This window comes from Anopheles arabiensis, chromosome X, assembly GCF_016920715.1.
Source record: "Anopheles arabiensis isolate DONGOLA chromosome X, AaraD3, whole genome shotgun sequence".
In the NCBI taxonomy this organism is placed as follows: domain Eukaryota; kingdom Metazoa; phylum Arthropoda; class Insecta; order Diptera; family Culicidae; genus Anopheles; species Anopheles arabiensis.
In genome coordinates, this window is record NC_053519.1 from 19,444,321 (window position 1) to 19,461,742 (window position 17,422).

The window sequence follows — 17,422 nt, forward strand, 5'->3', positions numbered from 1 at the left end:
CAGTATAAGCTCCATATATGTAACTTTGTCGCCGAAAAGTATCCTATAAATCTAAAAGTTACTTTAATCTATTCTGTGATTCTTTTAGTGTTCGCTTACTACGATTATTTCCTAGTGTGAGTAATATGAGTGTAAGTGTGTCTGACGTCAGATACAAGTGTCAAATAATTTATGAAAATTCAATGTTGTCGACTCTAATGTAACAGAAAATGCTACATGAAACAAAACATAAAAACTGTAGCCTTAAAGCTTTTTAAATCAGATAATCATTGTTCTCTAGCCGGTCTCGTAGTACAGTCGTCAACTCGTACGACTTAACAACATGCCCGTCATGGGTTCAATCCCCAAATGGACCGTGCCGCCATACGTAGGACTGAATATCCTGCTATGAGGGGAAATCAATAAGTCACTGAAAGCCAAGCCCACAAGTGGCACAGGCAGGCCTTGACCGACAACGGTTGTTGAGCCAAAGAAGAAGAAGAAGAATCATTGTTATTTTGTGGTACGATACATTTAGTTAGCGTTAGTACAGTTTGGATAAAAAAACAAGAAGGAAAAAAAACTCTGTAATGGATGTTACTTGAGAGCCACTGGCTTAAGAAGCTTTTCTGAGTGTTATATTCTTCTTACATGTCCATAAGGGGTATGTTTGCATAGGAAAGTGTTCCAAGGGGTTCTGCTAACCGATACGAAGCACGAATTTCCTCTCCTCTGGCGAACCTTCCTCCCCGATGCGTCGGTTAGTTGACTCGGACACACTCCGGGAATTACACAAGAAAAACAGAACACCAAAGGAGTAGTATACGAGGGTAGGCAGGCAGGTCAAACCCGTAGGAGGTACGCGTATAGCTACAAATTTATTGAATTAATTGCAGAAAAAGCGGTTAGGCCAGTGGCCGAAGGAGTCGCCCCCCGCTGCTATTTCGTCGCACACATTAACACCTCGCTTTCTCGATCCCGGCTACTACCCCACATCTTGGTTGATTGATTTTCTTTCCCCGTTGTTTTTGTTGTTATTTTTGCCTTCCTTCACTCGGGCCAATTATTCGGCGATTATTAAGCGGGCTGAGTCCGGGAGGGGGCCAAAAGCCAAAAGGATATCAACTCACACCCATGTCGAGATGCTGGACGGTGAATGGGTCATGTCCCAGTGTCATTGGCTCCAGGAATCTCCCGCTGGTTGTATGTGGGTGTGAGACTGAGGAGAACATGGAGCGTGACACATGAGGGATATCAGTGTGTACTATCATTTGGTGACAAAACTGTAACCCTTTCCCGGAAGCACGAGTCACTCAATATGGGTATAGGTATGGGTACGGGCGGGCACATTGTGTGCGGATGTATGTATTTTATTTGTTTCTTTTTCACTAAGCATCCTCAGGATGAGAATGGCAATTTTTGACACAAACATTTGTTTGTTTTGATCTTCCCCACTGATCCTGGCAATCCAGATCGAAGCGTTTGCATTGAAAAGAAAGGGAAAGTTCCAGCACCGCAGGCAGGCAGAGCAGTGCAAAGCGCCACCAGCCGAAGCGCGCCCGAACGGAAGCCGAAGCAACTGATGCCAGGATGTCGGCTCGCGCGCTAGAAGCCGTCAAGACAGTGGTTGTCGACGCTGAGGGGATTCAGTATCGTTTCGTTCGCAGGAGGTCGCGTATGACACGCCACAGTGTGTTGCGTCTTTCTCGGGGGCGTCAAATGGTTCAAACGCAACAGCAGCGGCGGTTAGACCGAGGTGTACGCGTCAGTTATACATCCGGACCGTTCGAAACGGTGTGTTGATTGGTGGCAACGAACGTGTGCTTTTTATTGCAACCGAGGGAAATAAAAGATCTTGCGGTATGTGACAAGTTACGTTGGGTAAGAAGGTGTAGGAAGTGTGAGGTTAATAGTTGGGATCAATTTTTTATGGCTGGCGTACACATGCGGCAGGTGGTTTCGATTTCGTAAATGTTACGCAAACCGGAAGCACATATTCCTGTGGCGGACACATCTCCAGGAAGAAGGATCTTCGGTCCTAATACTGAAGGTTCGGAAACTCCTTCGGCATCTATTACGCGTGGCAAAATGTAAAAGGATGTAAGCCACCGCGAACCCAATTTGTTGCACTACATATTGCAACGTATTGGTTGTTCGTGTATGTGTGTGAGTAACTGTAAGGCGTACACGCGTGCAGAAGAATAATGATGTTTCCGTTTTCCCCCGGGGATCGGGTGTCCGGAAGTCGAGAAAAAAAGGGTTTCTGCAGCATAACGCAATCCATATAACTCCGCTGGGTGTGCTCGTTGGGGAAGTTGAAAGCTTAACAGGACACTTCTTCCTCCTCCTTCTCTCGTAACGTGCCGATGCGGTTCAGGCGGTCGCGTGCGTGCCAGTGGGTCGTGAAAAGAATGGTCTTTCTGACCTTAGTGATGAAAAGCTCGTACCGCAATGACAGAAAACCGCAATGAACTCGCCGGAATCGGGTGACTATCTATCAAAAGCGATGAGCCCTGCTCACATACGCCCATCAATCAAACGGTAGTTGGTGATTTTTTTTCTAATTATTTTTTTGCCAACCAAAACCCCAGGAACCAGCATCGCAAGTGTTTACAGTAAAAGCTGCACCGAACCGGAAAGTGAAACAGTGGATCTTATGATATAGAACTGCTAGACTAAAGAGTCCTCTTTTGGATTTTTTTTTTGCTGATCGTGTGCGAAGTGTGAGGAGATTGATAATCTCATTATAACATTAACAAAAACTGCTTCTGCATGTACGTTCAAATTTTTGTCCGAAAGCAATCAAAAATTTCCCGAAAAAAAAGAATATGCTTAAGCACATTGCTAAATTCTTCATATCAGGCATAACCACATACACACTCGAGCGTGGGTACATCAAATGAGTCAACATTTAAACTACTATTGTAGGCAGTTTTTGATCACGGCTGAGTATTTGGCTCACTAATGAGTATATGTGAGAGGGTGGGTATACCTGAAAAATATCATCGTTTTGCTTGTTTACAAGTGTTTGTGTGTGTGTGGGAACTAATGAATTGATTTGTCAATATTGAACCAGACAGTACTTGGAATCTCTACCCTTTTTGAAGCTGTTTCAGTAGAAAATCTAGCTTTAAAAAGTGCATCTAGCTGATTGATTGTACTCGGTTTGCTAGACGTTTTATTGTGGATATTACAGAAAAGGATAACAGGTAAAAGGAGTCACACAATGGCATCCGAAAAGTGCAACGGGTTCGCTTTGATACTTCTTCGATTTACGCTATTATTTTCACTATTGTTTTGTTTTAAAAGATGGATTAGATACATTTCAATACTGGCAGCTATGACACATCCACAATGACAAGAACAGGTGCTTAAGAAAAAAGTGTATTTGGTCAGTGAAAAGTGTGTGATGTGGTGAAGAGTTTAGAAAAAGAACAGCTATAATCCTCCAGTTAAAGGCCCAACGCTCGCTGCTTGGCCACCACTTGAGGATTGCTGTGATTGTCGGGTAAGTTAATGAGGCGAAAACACCGATCCATCTATCAATAAAACCACCCCTACACCAAAAAAATCATCAATCAATCGAAACGTGGCCCTTCTCCCAGCCAGCGAGAAAAATGGCGAAAATCATGACGTGTAATTAAATGTCTTCTTGGGCGTCTCAATCAGGTGTCGGATTTATTAAAGCAATTCACCTTGCGGTCATTTACATTTCGTGCTGCGTCTTCGATGACGCTCGCCTAGCAAAACACGGTGGCAGCAGAAAAAGAAACCTTGGTGTCAAGTACATCTGCATCAACACGTGCGGTTGTTTTGCTCCGAAAGGGATAGCGCCGTAATGTATGCAATTTACTATCGCGATGCGCTCGAAACGTATGCAACAACGCATCGCAACACGAGCTTGATTTGGTTGCCAGTTCTAGGAGAGGGAAAGGGAGTTTTCGGTTGGAAAGGGTGAGACGAACGGTGGGATAATTTATTATTTATTCAATTTGCTTCAAACGATGTTGGGATCGAAATCGAAAACAGGTAGAGCAATAAAAGCGACGATTCATGCATAATTCATTGCAAGACTTTTTCGTTTCGCCATGCAAATCAGTGCAGGCAGTAGCTTGGATTCGGTAAAGCAACAAACTTTCTATAGCTGTTATTGGTTTGCGCCACCAAAGGTGCGGCCAGTGTAATTAAGCTGAAATGGTGCAACTTGGAAAAAAATCTGCTGGACGCATGTTAGTTTTCCCTTGTTTGCATTTTCTCCCATCGTCTGCCGTTCCCTCGAAAGGATGTTAGCTGGATTTGAACTTCGTTCGGCAACCTGTTTGAACATGTGCGCACTTTCCCTCACTTTTTTTGGTTGGAAACGAATTTGCTGCACGATTCGATTGGTTCTTGTAGCACAAACGACTCACCACGAAACCAACGACGAATAGCACTGTTTTCGAAATCGAATTACTGGCGGGATTGGTGAACTTATTTAAAATGGTGTTCAACACCAGAGTATGCTTTAATGTACTGAATTTTGGAGCAAACTAGACGGCAAACGGATTTGAAATTCTTTTGTCGTAGCTGCTTCAGGTTACTGAAACTTGGTCGCATGAAAAAATAGGAATTCGGCGGGTAGACACATATATCAAGTTGATTAGAACACGAACTGTAAACACTATCCAGAGATGAGAGCAAAGAGATGGACAGAAATCGCTATGTTTGGTGCATTTTGCAATTGAAGTTGTATAAACTTCAAAGTAGTATATACTTGAGTGAAATCTTGCTGACATGTAGTTTCTTCAAGATGAATTGTTTCTTTAAGCTCAACATTTCGACAGTCTTGTCATACATCTCGCTAATTAATGTCTCGCTTAGACGGTTTTCTCTAGACTGTATGTTGAATTTGGCTAGCTGAGTTATCTAATGTGAATCTTCGAGAGACTGTTTTTAATAATATCATATTTAACGGTCAAACGATGCCATATTTCTATGGTTGCTGCTTTGAATACAACATAGCAACGAATTGACTCCATGAAAATCTCTCTAACTTCCTTGAAGATTTACCTTACCGAGACTTCATTGTATAGTTAAACCCCTCATAACGAAATCAACTTGTTCCAGCGAATCACTCATGTAGTGATTTAAACGGTATATACGAAACTTGTTTTATAATTAGTATGAGAAAGATAAGTATAGTTCACTATCGTTATTGAAAAGTGGTCTATTGGTTTAGTCTTTGATTTAATCTTTCCTAAATATATTGTTTTTCGTACGATCTACATTGATTTGAGTCTAAGAAGGTTTTGTTGTTTCGCAGATAAACATTTCCTGCTAGACTTGTTCAGAAATAAGCCAGTTTCATCATAATTGCACATTTTTTTTGTGATTAATATTTTTCAGCAAAAATAAGGTCTTAAAGATTTTGATTCATTCATTGGCATCAAATTGACAACCCACTTGTAGTCATAAGAATCTCCTCCAACAGACGATCATGTGCCACGAACGCTCATTATGCGAAATTATACTTGATAAGGGAGGTATTTGTTGAGCATTTATGCGATTTGCTCGTTATGTGAAATGCTCGTTATGAGAAAAGCTCGTTATAAGGGGTTCCACTGTATATGGTTTAAATACACATTTCGCTTCGAACCCACTCGTTACGATGTACGAGGTTGTGCGCTTAGCAAATATTGGATTGGATTGCGAACCGCAACGACCATCGTTAATCGTTTATCTCTGTATGGAATAGCCGGAGTCTCTTAGTAACAAACGATTGTCTAATTATAAACGACAATACAGCTAACAACAGTCGTTATAACTGTCGTTTAAGAAATGTAAAATGCGAAAAAAAAAAATCCCGAATTGAAGATCGTTTATAGCCTAATGACATTCGTTAACCGTATCGACAGCTATTGAGTTGTCGTTAACTTGAAAACATTGTTTACTTAGGATTTTTAAAATTTATGATTGCGTGAACAAATAAAATTCGCAACTAAAATAATATAAAATAAATGAAAATAGCTAATTTTTTTAAGACTCATTTGGTTAAAGTTGGAAATCTATAAACATTTAAGGTTACCAGCAACTGGAAACTGATCTTTCCTTCTCTCACAAACAAATGTTCATCTTAATCTCTTTGCGGTTGAGAGTCCCCTGCATTAATTATGATTTCGCACTATGTTTTGTTAATAAATCATACCGGCCATATCAACGAGGCAAGATTCACCATGCGGCAGATATTGGAGAAAAAAAAGACACATAACATACTATCTCTTCATTGACTTCAAAGCTGCATGTGATAGTATAGCCAGGGTAAAACTATACGACGCTATGAGCTCTTTTGGAATTCCAGCCAAACTGATAAGGCTAGTTTGAATGACTATGACCAACGTCACTTGCCAAGTGAAGGTGGATGGAAATCTCTCAGGGTCGTTTGCTACCACCAAAAGTACTATCTCCTATTCAACTTCGAGCTAGAGAGGGCCATCCGGGACTGGAGAGTGGAGACTTCAGGAAGTCAACCCAGATCCTGGCATACGTTGATCATATAGACATCATTGGTCTGCGGCTCTCCTATGTAGCAGAAGCCGACCTACGTAAGTCCCAAACTAACGTAGGCGTGACGTACAGATAGGTGAACGTACTTTTGAAGCCGTCCCAGAATTCACCTACGTCGGATCAAGGGTCAGTTCCGATAATAACATGGATGAGTTGCGTGCAAGGACGCTGGCTGCCAACCGTTCATTCTATAGTCTGAGATAGCAGTTCACCTCAAAAAACCTGCCACGACGGACGAAATTGCTACTATATAGCATCTATATAGTACCGGTACTCCCATACGCCTCTGAGCCATGGGCACTGTCAAAATCTGATGAAAACCTTCTGGCCGCGTTCGAGAGGATAATGCTCAGAAGGACTCTTGGGCCGTATGTGGGGAACGACATTGAAGGAGCCGCTATAATGACAAACTATACGAGAGGTACGGCCCTCTCACTGTCGTGCAGCGTGCCAAGCTCGCCAGGGTCTGGTGGGCTGGGCATGTTGTACGCATGGAAATGGACGACTTATTCCGTAAGCTCGTTTTGGCAGACGAAGGCGCGAGACCGTGAGCGGTTTCGAACACTCTTGAGACAGGCCAAGACCGTATAGCGAAAGTAGCGCCTGATAAGTAAGTTGTAAGTATCAACAAGGACTTTCACTACCACAGCTATAAAACTGAGTGAAACTATTCATTTCACGACGCACCCTGGAATCAGATGCGAGTCTATCTGAATCCATCCCGACCCAGGGGTGCAGCTTGAGCGTAAGACCGGAATCGAAATCAAGTGCGATCCGTGGTACAGGACAGTTGGTGCAATGAAGCATAAGGGACATCGATCTGTTGGTGCAACGAGTTCAGGTCGGGCCTTAAACCTACTTGGTCTTGACCCGATCTCGGAGTCGCTTATGCTTTATTGTACTTACTAAACTTTTCGGGCCGATCCGAAAGACTCCAGGTCACTGATCCCGGAGATGTATGGCGGATCAAGACTAAGCGACCATGTAGGATGCGAGTAATTTCCATATTTAGCCTTAATTCTCGACTCACGGACTTCCTCAGATGCTCCATTCCGCCTTAAGATGATAGGTCAAAATGGTGTCTGGTGGTGTAGTTATAGGACACTCATGCAACAGGACAAGACCGCTTAGTAGTTGTAACGCCGGATGTAGAAAGTGGGCACATAGCCTACAGACAAGTGACTACGTAACGGGCACAACTTTGTACAACATATCATTCAACAATCGTTTCTTCTTCCTCTTCTTCTTTGGCACAATAACTGTCGCTGATCAAGCCTTGCCTCTACCACTAGTGGGCTTGTCTTTTAGTGACATATGTTTTAACCATAGCAGGATAGTCTGTATGGGGAAAGGACTGCGTATAGAGGCATGATTCATTCGGGGCTTGAACCCATGGCGGGTATGTTGTTAGTTTGTAATATGCAAATCCATGAATGCACATTCATATATACACAAATACACACTAGATACACCTCAATTTAACTGGAAAACAAACTACTCTTAGCCTACTTCGATTGTTAATTTGACCATAAAACACTGCAATCGAGCAGATGTATTCTTTTTTAACCTTTGTTTATTTTGACGATTTTCATTCGCGATGCCACTAATTGTTTTGTTGTAAAAGTGTATACAAAGTTTTTTTTTCCGTTTGTAAATGTAAAAATGTAATTCAGTTTGCGATAGATAAGTGATAAAGTATATTATCATATGACGGTACGCTAACCCGTAACATGTGGCCAGTTCACAGGAGACGTTAATACTTCTATTCTGTTGCCTATCAAGCGTAATAATCTACTTGACCACGTTTGCGTTATTCTTAAGCTGTTCGATTTGGCAGTGCGTGCTAATGCGACTGTGCTATTCGGCTGAGGACTTTTGGAACGTCTGTTTGAGCAGAATAAAAGCTACCTTATCATGTTAACTACTTGGATGCTCTTGCTCAATTACATCAAGGATAGTAAAGAATACTCGAAATAATAATTATGATGGTGTGTTTTATGGCTCCTGCTCGTCTGTGTGACTTTTGCCAAACCATGGCCCAGCATAGCTCTTCAAACTTCAAGCACTGATCGACGGATTCGTGCTCGCCTCATCATGTTATCGAAGTAGGCCTTCCCTGATGCCTCCGCTAATTGTATCCCTTATACCAATCAAGCCCGATGGCGAGATGTAGCCAAAACATGTCAAATGCTAAAAGGCAAGCGGAAACGCAAAACAAAAACTTAACTCTGTATCTAACTAACAGCGTTGGCGACTTTCTTGGTATCTTCATATCTACTTTACACACACACAGGCAAATGCACACACACTCATGTAGTCTTTTTTGCGATATAACTTGAACGATACACAATGTTCCGCGGGAACGGAGCCCGACAAAATTGAATTCCATCGGAAAACGAAGGTCATCAATGCCAAAAAATGGGATTTATCGTAGATAACCTATCCGTTCCTTTTAGATGATATTCGTATTCGGATTGGGAGTTTGTGTGAGTGTGTTTTTTTTTTTGCGTGAGTGTAGAACTGTGTGGAAGTGAAAGGGTTAAAGAACTGGCAGATGGAACGATGCCGCTCCCGAGCTCCGGGTCAATCGTTCAACGTCCCCAGGCTATCGGGTAACTGTGCTACTTAACCCCACCAGCAGCCTGAGGCAATGCGTGTGAAATGGTAACAGCAGCGGCAGCACTGGAGATACCGAGCGAAGGAGAAGAAGCGTGAGAGAAAAAATGACACAAAATCCTTTACGCAGACCAATCTCGTGCCGTTGTGCTTTTGGTCTCCGTTGCCACAGTCCGCGTGCGATGAGATTCGCCCTTGCACCACCGTTCGTCGGCCCACCTGTCCGGGCGCGTTAAGCGAAAGCTCAGTGGGGTTTGATATGATTAACGCGGATAAAAGCTGCTGAAATAGCTGTTGGCAACCCGATTCGTCTCGCTCCGATTAACCCAGGGGCCGAGCATCCTCTTGTAAACTAATTAACGATTTACGCTATATTGACCCCCATCGCCTACAAAAGAGTGTGAAAAAGCTACTAGCGTCAACGCCAAGCGTGGTTTGCCAAACGAACAAAGGATAAACAGCAGCTACACTTTGAAGAGAGATTCATACTCACACACAAGCATACAAAAAATGAAACAAAGCAAACGATATTGAATCGGTTGTTGTGCCAAAGAAGAAGAAGAAGAAACGAAATTGAAAATACTCCCTCCTTTATTCGTTCGGTTTTCCATTAGAAAGCCGCTGCCGGAGGAAACCGCGTTGCTTGGATCGAAAATAATGAGCTGTGGTAAAGGACGCTCTCCAAGGGGGCGAGCAAAGTTTCTTCAAGTAAGCCATTCAACCTTTCGTCACACTCGAGCTCAATGGTCTCTAACCTGTAGTTCGAGGCGTTAACAATTGTTACTATATAACAATTTATGTAACAATTTATTTTTGAAAAAGAAAACGTCATTACTATACATATCATAATTTTTTATCCCACAATGGATATTAAATTTTCTACAGGAATGTCTAGAATAAGATTTAAACATATTTTTGATAAAAAAAACTAAGCCTACAAAATGTATGCTCTCAATGGATGTGGGCCGCGGCTAATGTATATTCAAACACAAGTGTTCTGCAAACTTAAAAAGGTTGGAGAGCACTGCTCTAGTACACAATACGGCTCATTGCTGCGGGCAATTCCCGTCATGATGGGTTCTCTGGTTTCGCGCTATGCGCCTCCAGTAGAATGAATACATTGAAGGATGTTTGCTAACAATAAGTGATTATGCAACGTAAATGAACGGGGCCAGTGATAATTGCGCAGTAAGTGTGGCCCTCCTTCTGTCGAACTGATGAGCTTGCAATAACGCTTTTTATTGGTTATGCCTTTCAATAGCTGTAATCCCGGCGCTTATTGGAAACAGGCGATACGCATGATTTAATTTGATTAGATCGGTTTGGGTGCAGGCTTTCAGCAAATTGGTCGCATATTCAACGCACCCCTGCTTTATAAAGGTTAGCTGAATCTTTTATCGAAATTAGCGCCTCGACCGACAATACAGTCATCAATACGTGTAAATAACCATCAATTTGTGCAACAGATGGAATTGTTGGCAGTAAGGCCTGCTTGATGAATGTCTTGCTTACTTTAAGGCGGCCACTCAGTGAGGCTTGGCAAAACGTTCGAATTTATGGAATAGCACAAATACAAACTTTTCCAGATTTTCAGTAGGGAAGTATTTGGCATAAAACCTATAAGTTAATTTACCGGGTGTTCTACATTTTTGGATGGATGTTTTTTTTAAAGAGATACAAAAAGGCCTGGCAGACGAAGGCGCGAGACCGTGAGCGATTTCGGACACTCCTTAGGCAGCCCAAGACCGCAAAGCGGTAAGTAAGTAAGTAAGTAAGTAAGTACCGGATAAGTAAGCCCTGAAAGGCCATCCGTGAGCGAAATAAAAAGCGAGTTTTTGATTCACCGTTTGCATACTTCTAGGCGTAGTTTATACGATGAACAGCAAGTCTGTTTGCACAGTGCATGCAAGGTGGATTAAAGAAACCAGGTGGTGGAATAGAGAGCATATTGACAAATCGTCATTTGACATAAGGTCCCCAGGGCTCAAACCGTTGTTTACGTTTTTTCAACTTGTTCATATAGTTTATTTACTACATTTTTAGAATTTAATATACCTTTTTAACATATTTTGTGTGCTCTTATTTAACATTAAAACATAAATTGAGTACAGGTATTGTAGTAAACAAGAATAATTCGAGTGTTATTTCGTGAATGTATTGTGTGCTTTCGATATATTTAAGGATCAACAACAAAGAAATCTTTCATTTTACACATTTTAACATTAATTACTCAATATCTAATAGGGGCATGGGCTATTTAAAAGGAATTGATATTGTAATTTACATGATTTTAAATCTCCTGAGTGTCAAAAATCATCAACTGTATCGTAAATTAGACTCATTTTTTCCTTAATAATTAAAACACATAAAAAAACACACTCAATCACCAAGAAATCTATTCTATTTGCTATACTTTGTACGCGGAAAGCAGCGGTAAACGGTTTTAAAATGACATAAGCTCCCTCACATATGGCGACCCCTCAAAGGCCCTTTTCCACCACCTAATCTTTTTAACCGTCATGTGTACGACCGCCTACCCGGATAAGTTTCGTATCTTTATACCAAAATAACTTTGGTTTAAGAAACCGTATCAACTTCAAATTTTAAAAATGCCTCAGAAAAGATGTTTTCTAACCATGTGCAAAAAATCTTTCAATATTTTTTATAAGTTTATATACTCTTCACAAGTACAACCGCCTACCCGGGTAGGCCATACATTTTGTATGGAAGAGTGATGTTTTTCGTGGGTTAAAGCGTATATCTTTTGAGTTATTTGTTAGATTTGAATGAAAATTGTCTTATAGGTTTATAACAACGTTTCATAAAATATCTTAATAAAGGGGGCCTTCACGATTCTAGTTAGTTTTTTGTATGGAGTTTGACAGTTGGAGGCTGAAATCATGTAAACAATCCATACAAAACCACACAAAAAACTAGCCTGCAATTTTCAGTCTAGATTATTCTAGCCACAAAGCTAGAATTAGATTCGAGTACCTGCTCGAAAACACAGGTTTGTTTACATTTATCCCAAGGTGCATTAAAGAGATCACGTGGTGGAATCTGGAATCAAAGTGTATGTAGTCCAGGTGGTCTCATAGCATTTTTTCATAACCAAATTTGAATATCACTTTTTGGAAGAACGGGTGTAAACTTTTGTTCAAACAAGCTTTCTGGAGGCTTGACGAATACTCAAAACACTCTTACAATCTTCATTCAGAAGCAGAAGCGATAAAAATCAGCCTTCCAAATTCATACACCTTATGATAAGCCCACCTGTATATTATACTCAATAAGATAGCTGCTCGAAAACTGCTATACAATGCAAACAGCTGACAGGCTGAAATTTCAGCCTACGAATTTCAAACGGAAAGGGCCCCAAAGTTAGAATTTTAAAAATCCTATCATTATTTTTTTCAATAAAAATTTGCTGTAACACCCCAACCGGCTTTGCCGCATGTTTTGGTGAATGCTTTTTTTTCTTTCAAATGTTGTATTGCAGATAAATTGTATTGCCTATTGTGTACCAACCACTACAAGCAAACGAAATCAAATTCGCTGGCTGAAAGTTTACATACACATTCATACGTTTGTTACAGTGTTACTGCCGAATAGTGATGGGTGTTTCGGAGCGCACCAATGGCCAGATGGCCGGAGGCAGATCCGCACCAACAGCTCCGGAGCTGGCTCCGCACCAACGGTTCCGGAGCCGGCTCCGCACCAACAGCCCCAGAGCCGGCGGCGAATCAACGGCTCCAGACCAACGGCTCTGGACTAATGTTTCAATAGAGACGGCATTGTATGATAGCGTAAAAAACGGATATATCTTCTCGTAAGTGTAGAAGTTAACACCAGATGTGATTGTGTGATTGTTGAACAATGTTCAAAACTTATCGATTTTTTTAAAGATTCCTTTCAACATTATTTACGCTGTTTATGGATCTTTCCGATTAGAACTTTATTGAAAAGGAATTTTGGTACAATCTGTTAAAACCAACGCCGGAACCGTGGGTGAAAAGCCGGCTCCGGAATCGCTGGAGCGGAGTCAGCTTCGGAGCCGTGGGTGCGGACATATATGTTTATACAACAACCAAATCTATTGAAAAATTAATATAACTTTTGAAAAAAGAAAAGTAAGTAAAAGAAAAAGACTTAATCATCCTCTCAAAACATGCGGCCTGACCGGTTGGGGTTGTAGAGTTACAACATATTTTTGATTGAAAAAAAATCTTGATAGGATTTTTAGAATTCTAATTTTACTACTATATGTTATAAAAAAGATTATTATGAACCTATAAGACAATTTTCATTCAAATCTAACAAATAACTCAAAAGATATACGCTTTAACCCACGAAAAACATCACTCTTACATACAAAATGTATGGCCTACCCGGGTAGGCGGTTGTACGGTTACGTACTGTTTTTTGGTCGTACAAGGTTAATCCACCTTAAGTGTACGTAAAAAAATTAACAGAATACCTTTGAAAGCAAACTGCCACAATATTACCTGAAACGAACCCCAACATCGACTTTCTCCGCAATTCAGCGCTCACTAACCTCGCATAATGAAATAAATTCATTATGACACTGATTTGTTTACTATTGGGAGAGTTTTTTTTGTACGCCCATGCAATCGTCGTACCATCCGCTAAACTGACACTAGTATCTGAAAGTATTCCAATTTAGCTCATTACCCAAGTACAAACACGCCAAGGAGGGGGAATAGAAGAAGTGTGGACGGGTCGAAAACCACACAGGTGCTATTTATTATACCAGCCACCACACATTACGATAAATCATGATAAAAATCTCACATACATTCCGAACGCGGAGATACCTCTAGTGAGAGAAATGTATGACAAAAAGAAAAAAAAACGAAGATACAGAAGGCACACAAGATTAATTATGGCACGGTTGCTATCTGCTCGCCAGGCCCTGTAAACTCCGTGACAGACTGATCTCCGATAGCTCCCCTGCTGCCCCGAGTCGCAAAATCCGTTTTACAACCACGACCAACTTGAAGTGTCACGGGAGATCGGTAGAGGTTAAGTTTAGGTGCGTAAATTATGGCGTATTGGCCCGCAAAAAAAAGAGAAAAAAAAACAAGCCTAGTTCGCTCACCTTGCGTGTGCAAAGTTATAGGCCCGTTTGGAAGAGCCAACACGAAAGCAAAAAAAATGGATCGTACTTCTGGGACGTCCTATCGGGGAGGATATCTAGCACTTTTTCTGAACCTACTTGAAGTGCGAGGAGAACACCGGTGAACGTGAAGCATTCGCTTCCTACTCCGCTGCTCTTTTACTTCTGGCATGCTGTTGAACAACCTCCCACCGACCTAGCTGTTGCTAGGGAGCTGAATAACCGCCTTGTAAACCCATCGCAATCAGACCGGGTAGCTGGGGCGAATAATCGTCACAGAGGAAGGGGTTTTTGCTCAATGGTGTGCGATTGAAGCGCGACATATGGATATCAACATGCAAAGGCAGCACACGTTGGAACCACATTAACTCACACATACGCAGTGGGGTAAAGTCTGTAAAGCCCAAACATCGCACGCACATGATACTTTCCACCGGCTGTTACAAAGCCTCTTCCATCGAGCAAATGGATCCTCTTTGATAGGTCCGCGCGCGTGTGTCTATTTGGGCAGCTCTTTCCAAAGCGTCCTTTGTCTGGGGCTGGGAGCTTATCTCGCAGCATACAGCGAGAAATTCGTCCGGAAGATTATGGGCGACAACAGCACGGGCACGTAGCGCCCGTAGAGTTTGATTTGTCTGCGCTCATCGCAGTGCCTCTGCAGTTTCCCCCTTCGATGACGACGACGACGACCGCAATAAACGCGGATGGAGCCTGCAACTGAACAGAAGCCGAAATGATGCAGTTCGATCTAGCCCCGATAAAGAAAATTGGAAAGTGATGTCGTGTGTGGAAAGTAACGGAGAAATCCGCCCCCTAATCCAGAGAAGAGAAAACCCCATCCGATATTCCGGCCGGGGAAGCGTAACCATTTATTCGGTAGAAGTTCGCTACATCCAGCATTGGATCAATGGCACCGCCGAAAATCTTGGCAAAATCCCCAGACTCCCAGCCAGCGCTCTGTCATTCTTTGCTAAGTTCCGCGATATCCACAAATGAGTCAGATTTACGGACACCCCGGGCAGGTTGGGTGCACATTCTGGTTTTATAATTTGAGCTACACCGAGCAACTAACCCCAAACTCCGATGACACAACACAAAACCCCCAGCTAGGGGGAAGCCGTTTTTGTCCCGGCTCAAGCTAGTTGCCCTTTGCCTGGGCAAATGTGGTCCCTCCTGGCCAGGAAATGTATAACCCCACCAGGCAAGTGTTTAAAAATGAAAAGTTTTCCGCTTTCAGCCTTAAGATACTGGTCGGGATGTAAGTGTGTACACAGTTGGCGTTGGGGATGGAAACAAACGCCCGAAGGAGCCGAGGTCGAGATTAAATTGGACTTGAAAGGCTATCCTTCGCCTATTTTATGTTATTTGCTTTTTTGCGGTTATTGCAGGGAATTGAGGCTAGGGACCACAAACAAGTGTGATAAGCATCTAGTTTTTAGCAAATTAAGACATCCTTGCGGTTCTTCGTTGCCAGACCGATTTGTTCATTTGAAGAGTATACGGTGTTTTGGGGTTATGTGTCCGGTAGACCACAACCGCATCCATTCGCATTTTTTGAGGTGCGTAGGCGGAAAACATACGTCATGCACGCTTCACCGCTGCTGTGGGGCAAGTCACTACAAACAGAAGCGAACGGTATGTATAGTGTCGTCGACAAAAAGGACGCCATTAAATGGGTGCTCGAGTCGATCCTTTTTTCCCGCCTTGGTAGGCTTTAGTACGCATGCATGTGTGTGTATGTGTCGGGTGCCACTACTACAAGGACAGAATCCATTTCGTTTTATTTATTAGCATCGTTCCGTTGGATGCCACTCTGATACCGATAGTCGGTGGCTTTCCCGCGGGACCCGAAGGGACGGGGGAGAATCTTTCCGACATTAACCCGATACCAAGGCAAGACAAAGTGATGAGTGGCATTAAGCCTTTCGGCCACCTTGCACGGCTTCCGTACTGAGAGTTTTTTTTTCTGCAGTGTGAAAGGGAAACGGAGTTAGGGAAGGCTTGTATTCTTCATCCGACAATGGAGGCTGATAAGATAGAAAGTAGGAGGAAGATGGGTGCCGAGGGAGGAGACAACATTCTAGTGATAGTAAAACTTTTCTTTTCACCACATCTCACACCACTACCGCCAGCGGGCATGCTCCTCTGTTCAAGATGGTTAGGAAATATAGGAGGACCAGGCCATTTTTCGCCCAGGAAACCTTTGATGACTTCATGGAGGTAGGTGTTCTTGTGTGCTGCTTGTTCTAGAGCTGCTCTGCTCACCACCGGGCACACAGACGTATACAAACGCGTGACTAATAATCTAGATAGCAGGAAAGCTACTCAAGTACACGCATTATCCTCCGGTTGGAAATAAAACAAATATATTGGGGCGAGCGGTACCCCTTTTCCCGTCCGGGGGTTTCTCTGCCAAGACAATTGAGATATGACACGGGTGACGGCACATGGCGGGCTGCTACCGCTAGAACCTGCAACGCCAACAATACCGGGGTAATTCTACCACAATTCTAATCGGAACATTAATCAATTAGCTATTAAATTCTTGAGTAGCTGCCAAGCGTAGTATTTCCCGACGGAGACAAGATAAATCGACAATCTTGCCAATGCCGACAGCTGTTATGCGATGGTTGTCAGGTTTGGGGGCTCATTGAAGGTCCTTGGGGGACCTTGGAGCTCGGTGCTCGGGTTTTAAAATCGAAAAATTTCATCCCGGTACGAACCACGTCAATAAAATTTTCAGCCATTAACTTCATTGTCATGTACCGGATACATTCGGCGTCTTTCGTGTTGTTGGGCTTGCTGGCTTAGTTAGGAATATGCGCGAATACGACACTCTTTGCTCAATCGTTCAACAGAGTACGGTATAGGGTGATACAGGTAGACTTCAGATGACTTGGCTACATCAAACCACGCGAGTCGCTCACCAGGAAATGGTTAAAATTCTTCCCAACCGTTCTATCTCGATTGCCCCTGTAGTCGGTTTGCACACTCTCTATCTTATTTCGAGATAAATTTAATTCATCCCACTCTGTACGTGAATTACTCAACTAGGATCCCTCACTAACTTATCTGTGTCCAAGCGATCAATTACGCCACGCGATTTGCAGGTTTTTATTCGTTGCGTGGCCTGTCCTGTCGCAAACT

General features: G+C 42.6%; 1 protein-coding gene across 4 annotated transcripts in view; it reads left to right on the plus strand.

The window, feature by feature from the left end:
• The window catches only part of LOC120905825, a 44,516-nt gene that overhangs the window by 12,003 nt on the left and 15,091 nt on the right, over window positions 1–17,422 (plus strand). Inside the window, exons 1-2 of one of the 4 annotated variants that reach the window (XM_040317028.1) lie at window positions 1,461–1,839; window positions 3,289–3,487. The exons of 1 other annotated variant lie outside the window; for it this stretch is intronic. Coding sequence is in view for 1 of the 3 variants with exons in the window: in XM_040317026.1 (XP_040172960.1) it covers window positions 16,296–16,495 (200 nt within the window). In the remaining 2 variants the exon portion in view is untranslated. Of the gene's footprint in view, window positions 1–1,460; window positions 1,840–2,451; window positions 3,488–15,911; window positions 16,496–17,422 lie in introns of those variants that run through there. 2 more of the 4 variants (XM_040317029.1, XM_040317026.1) reach the window with 2 other exon arrangements.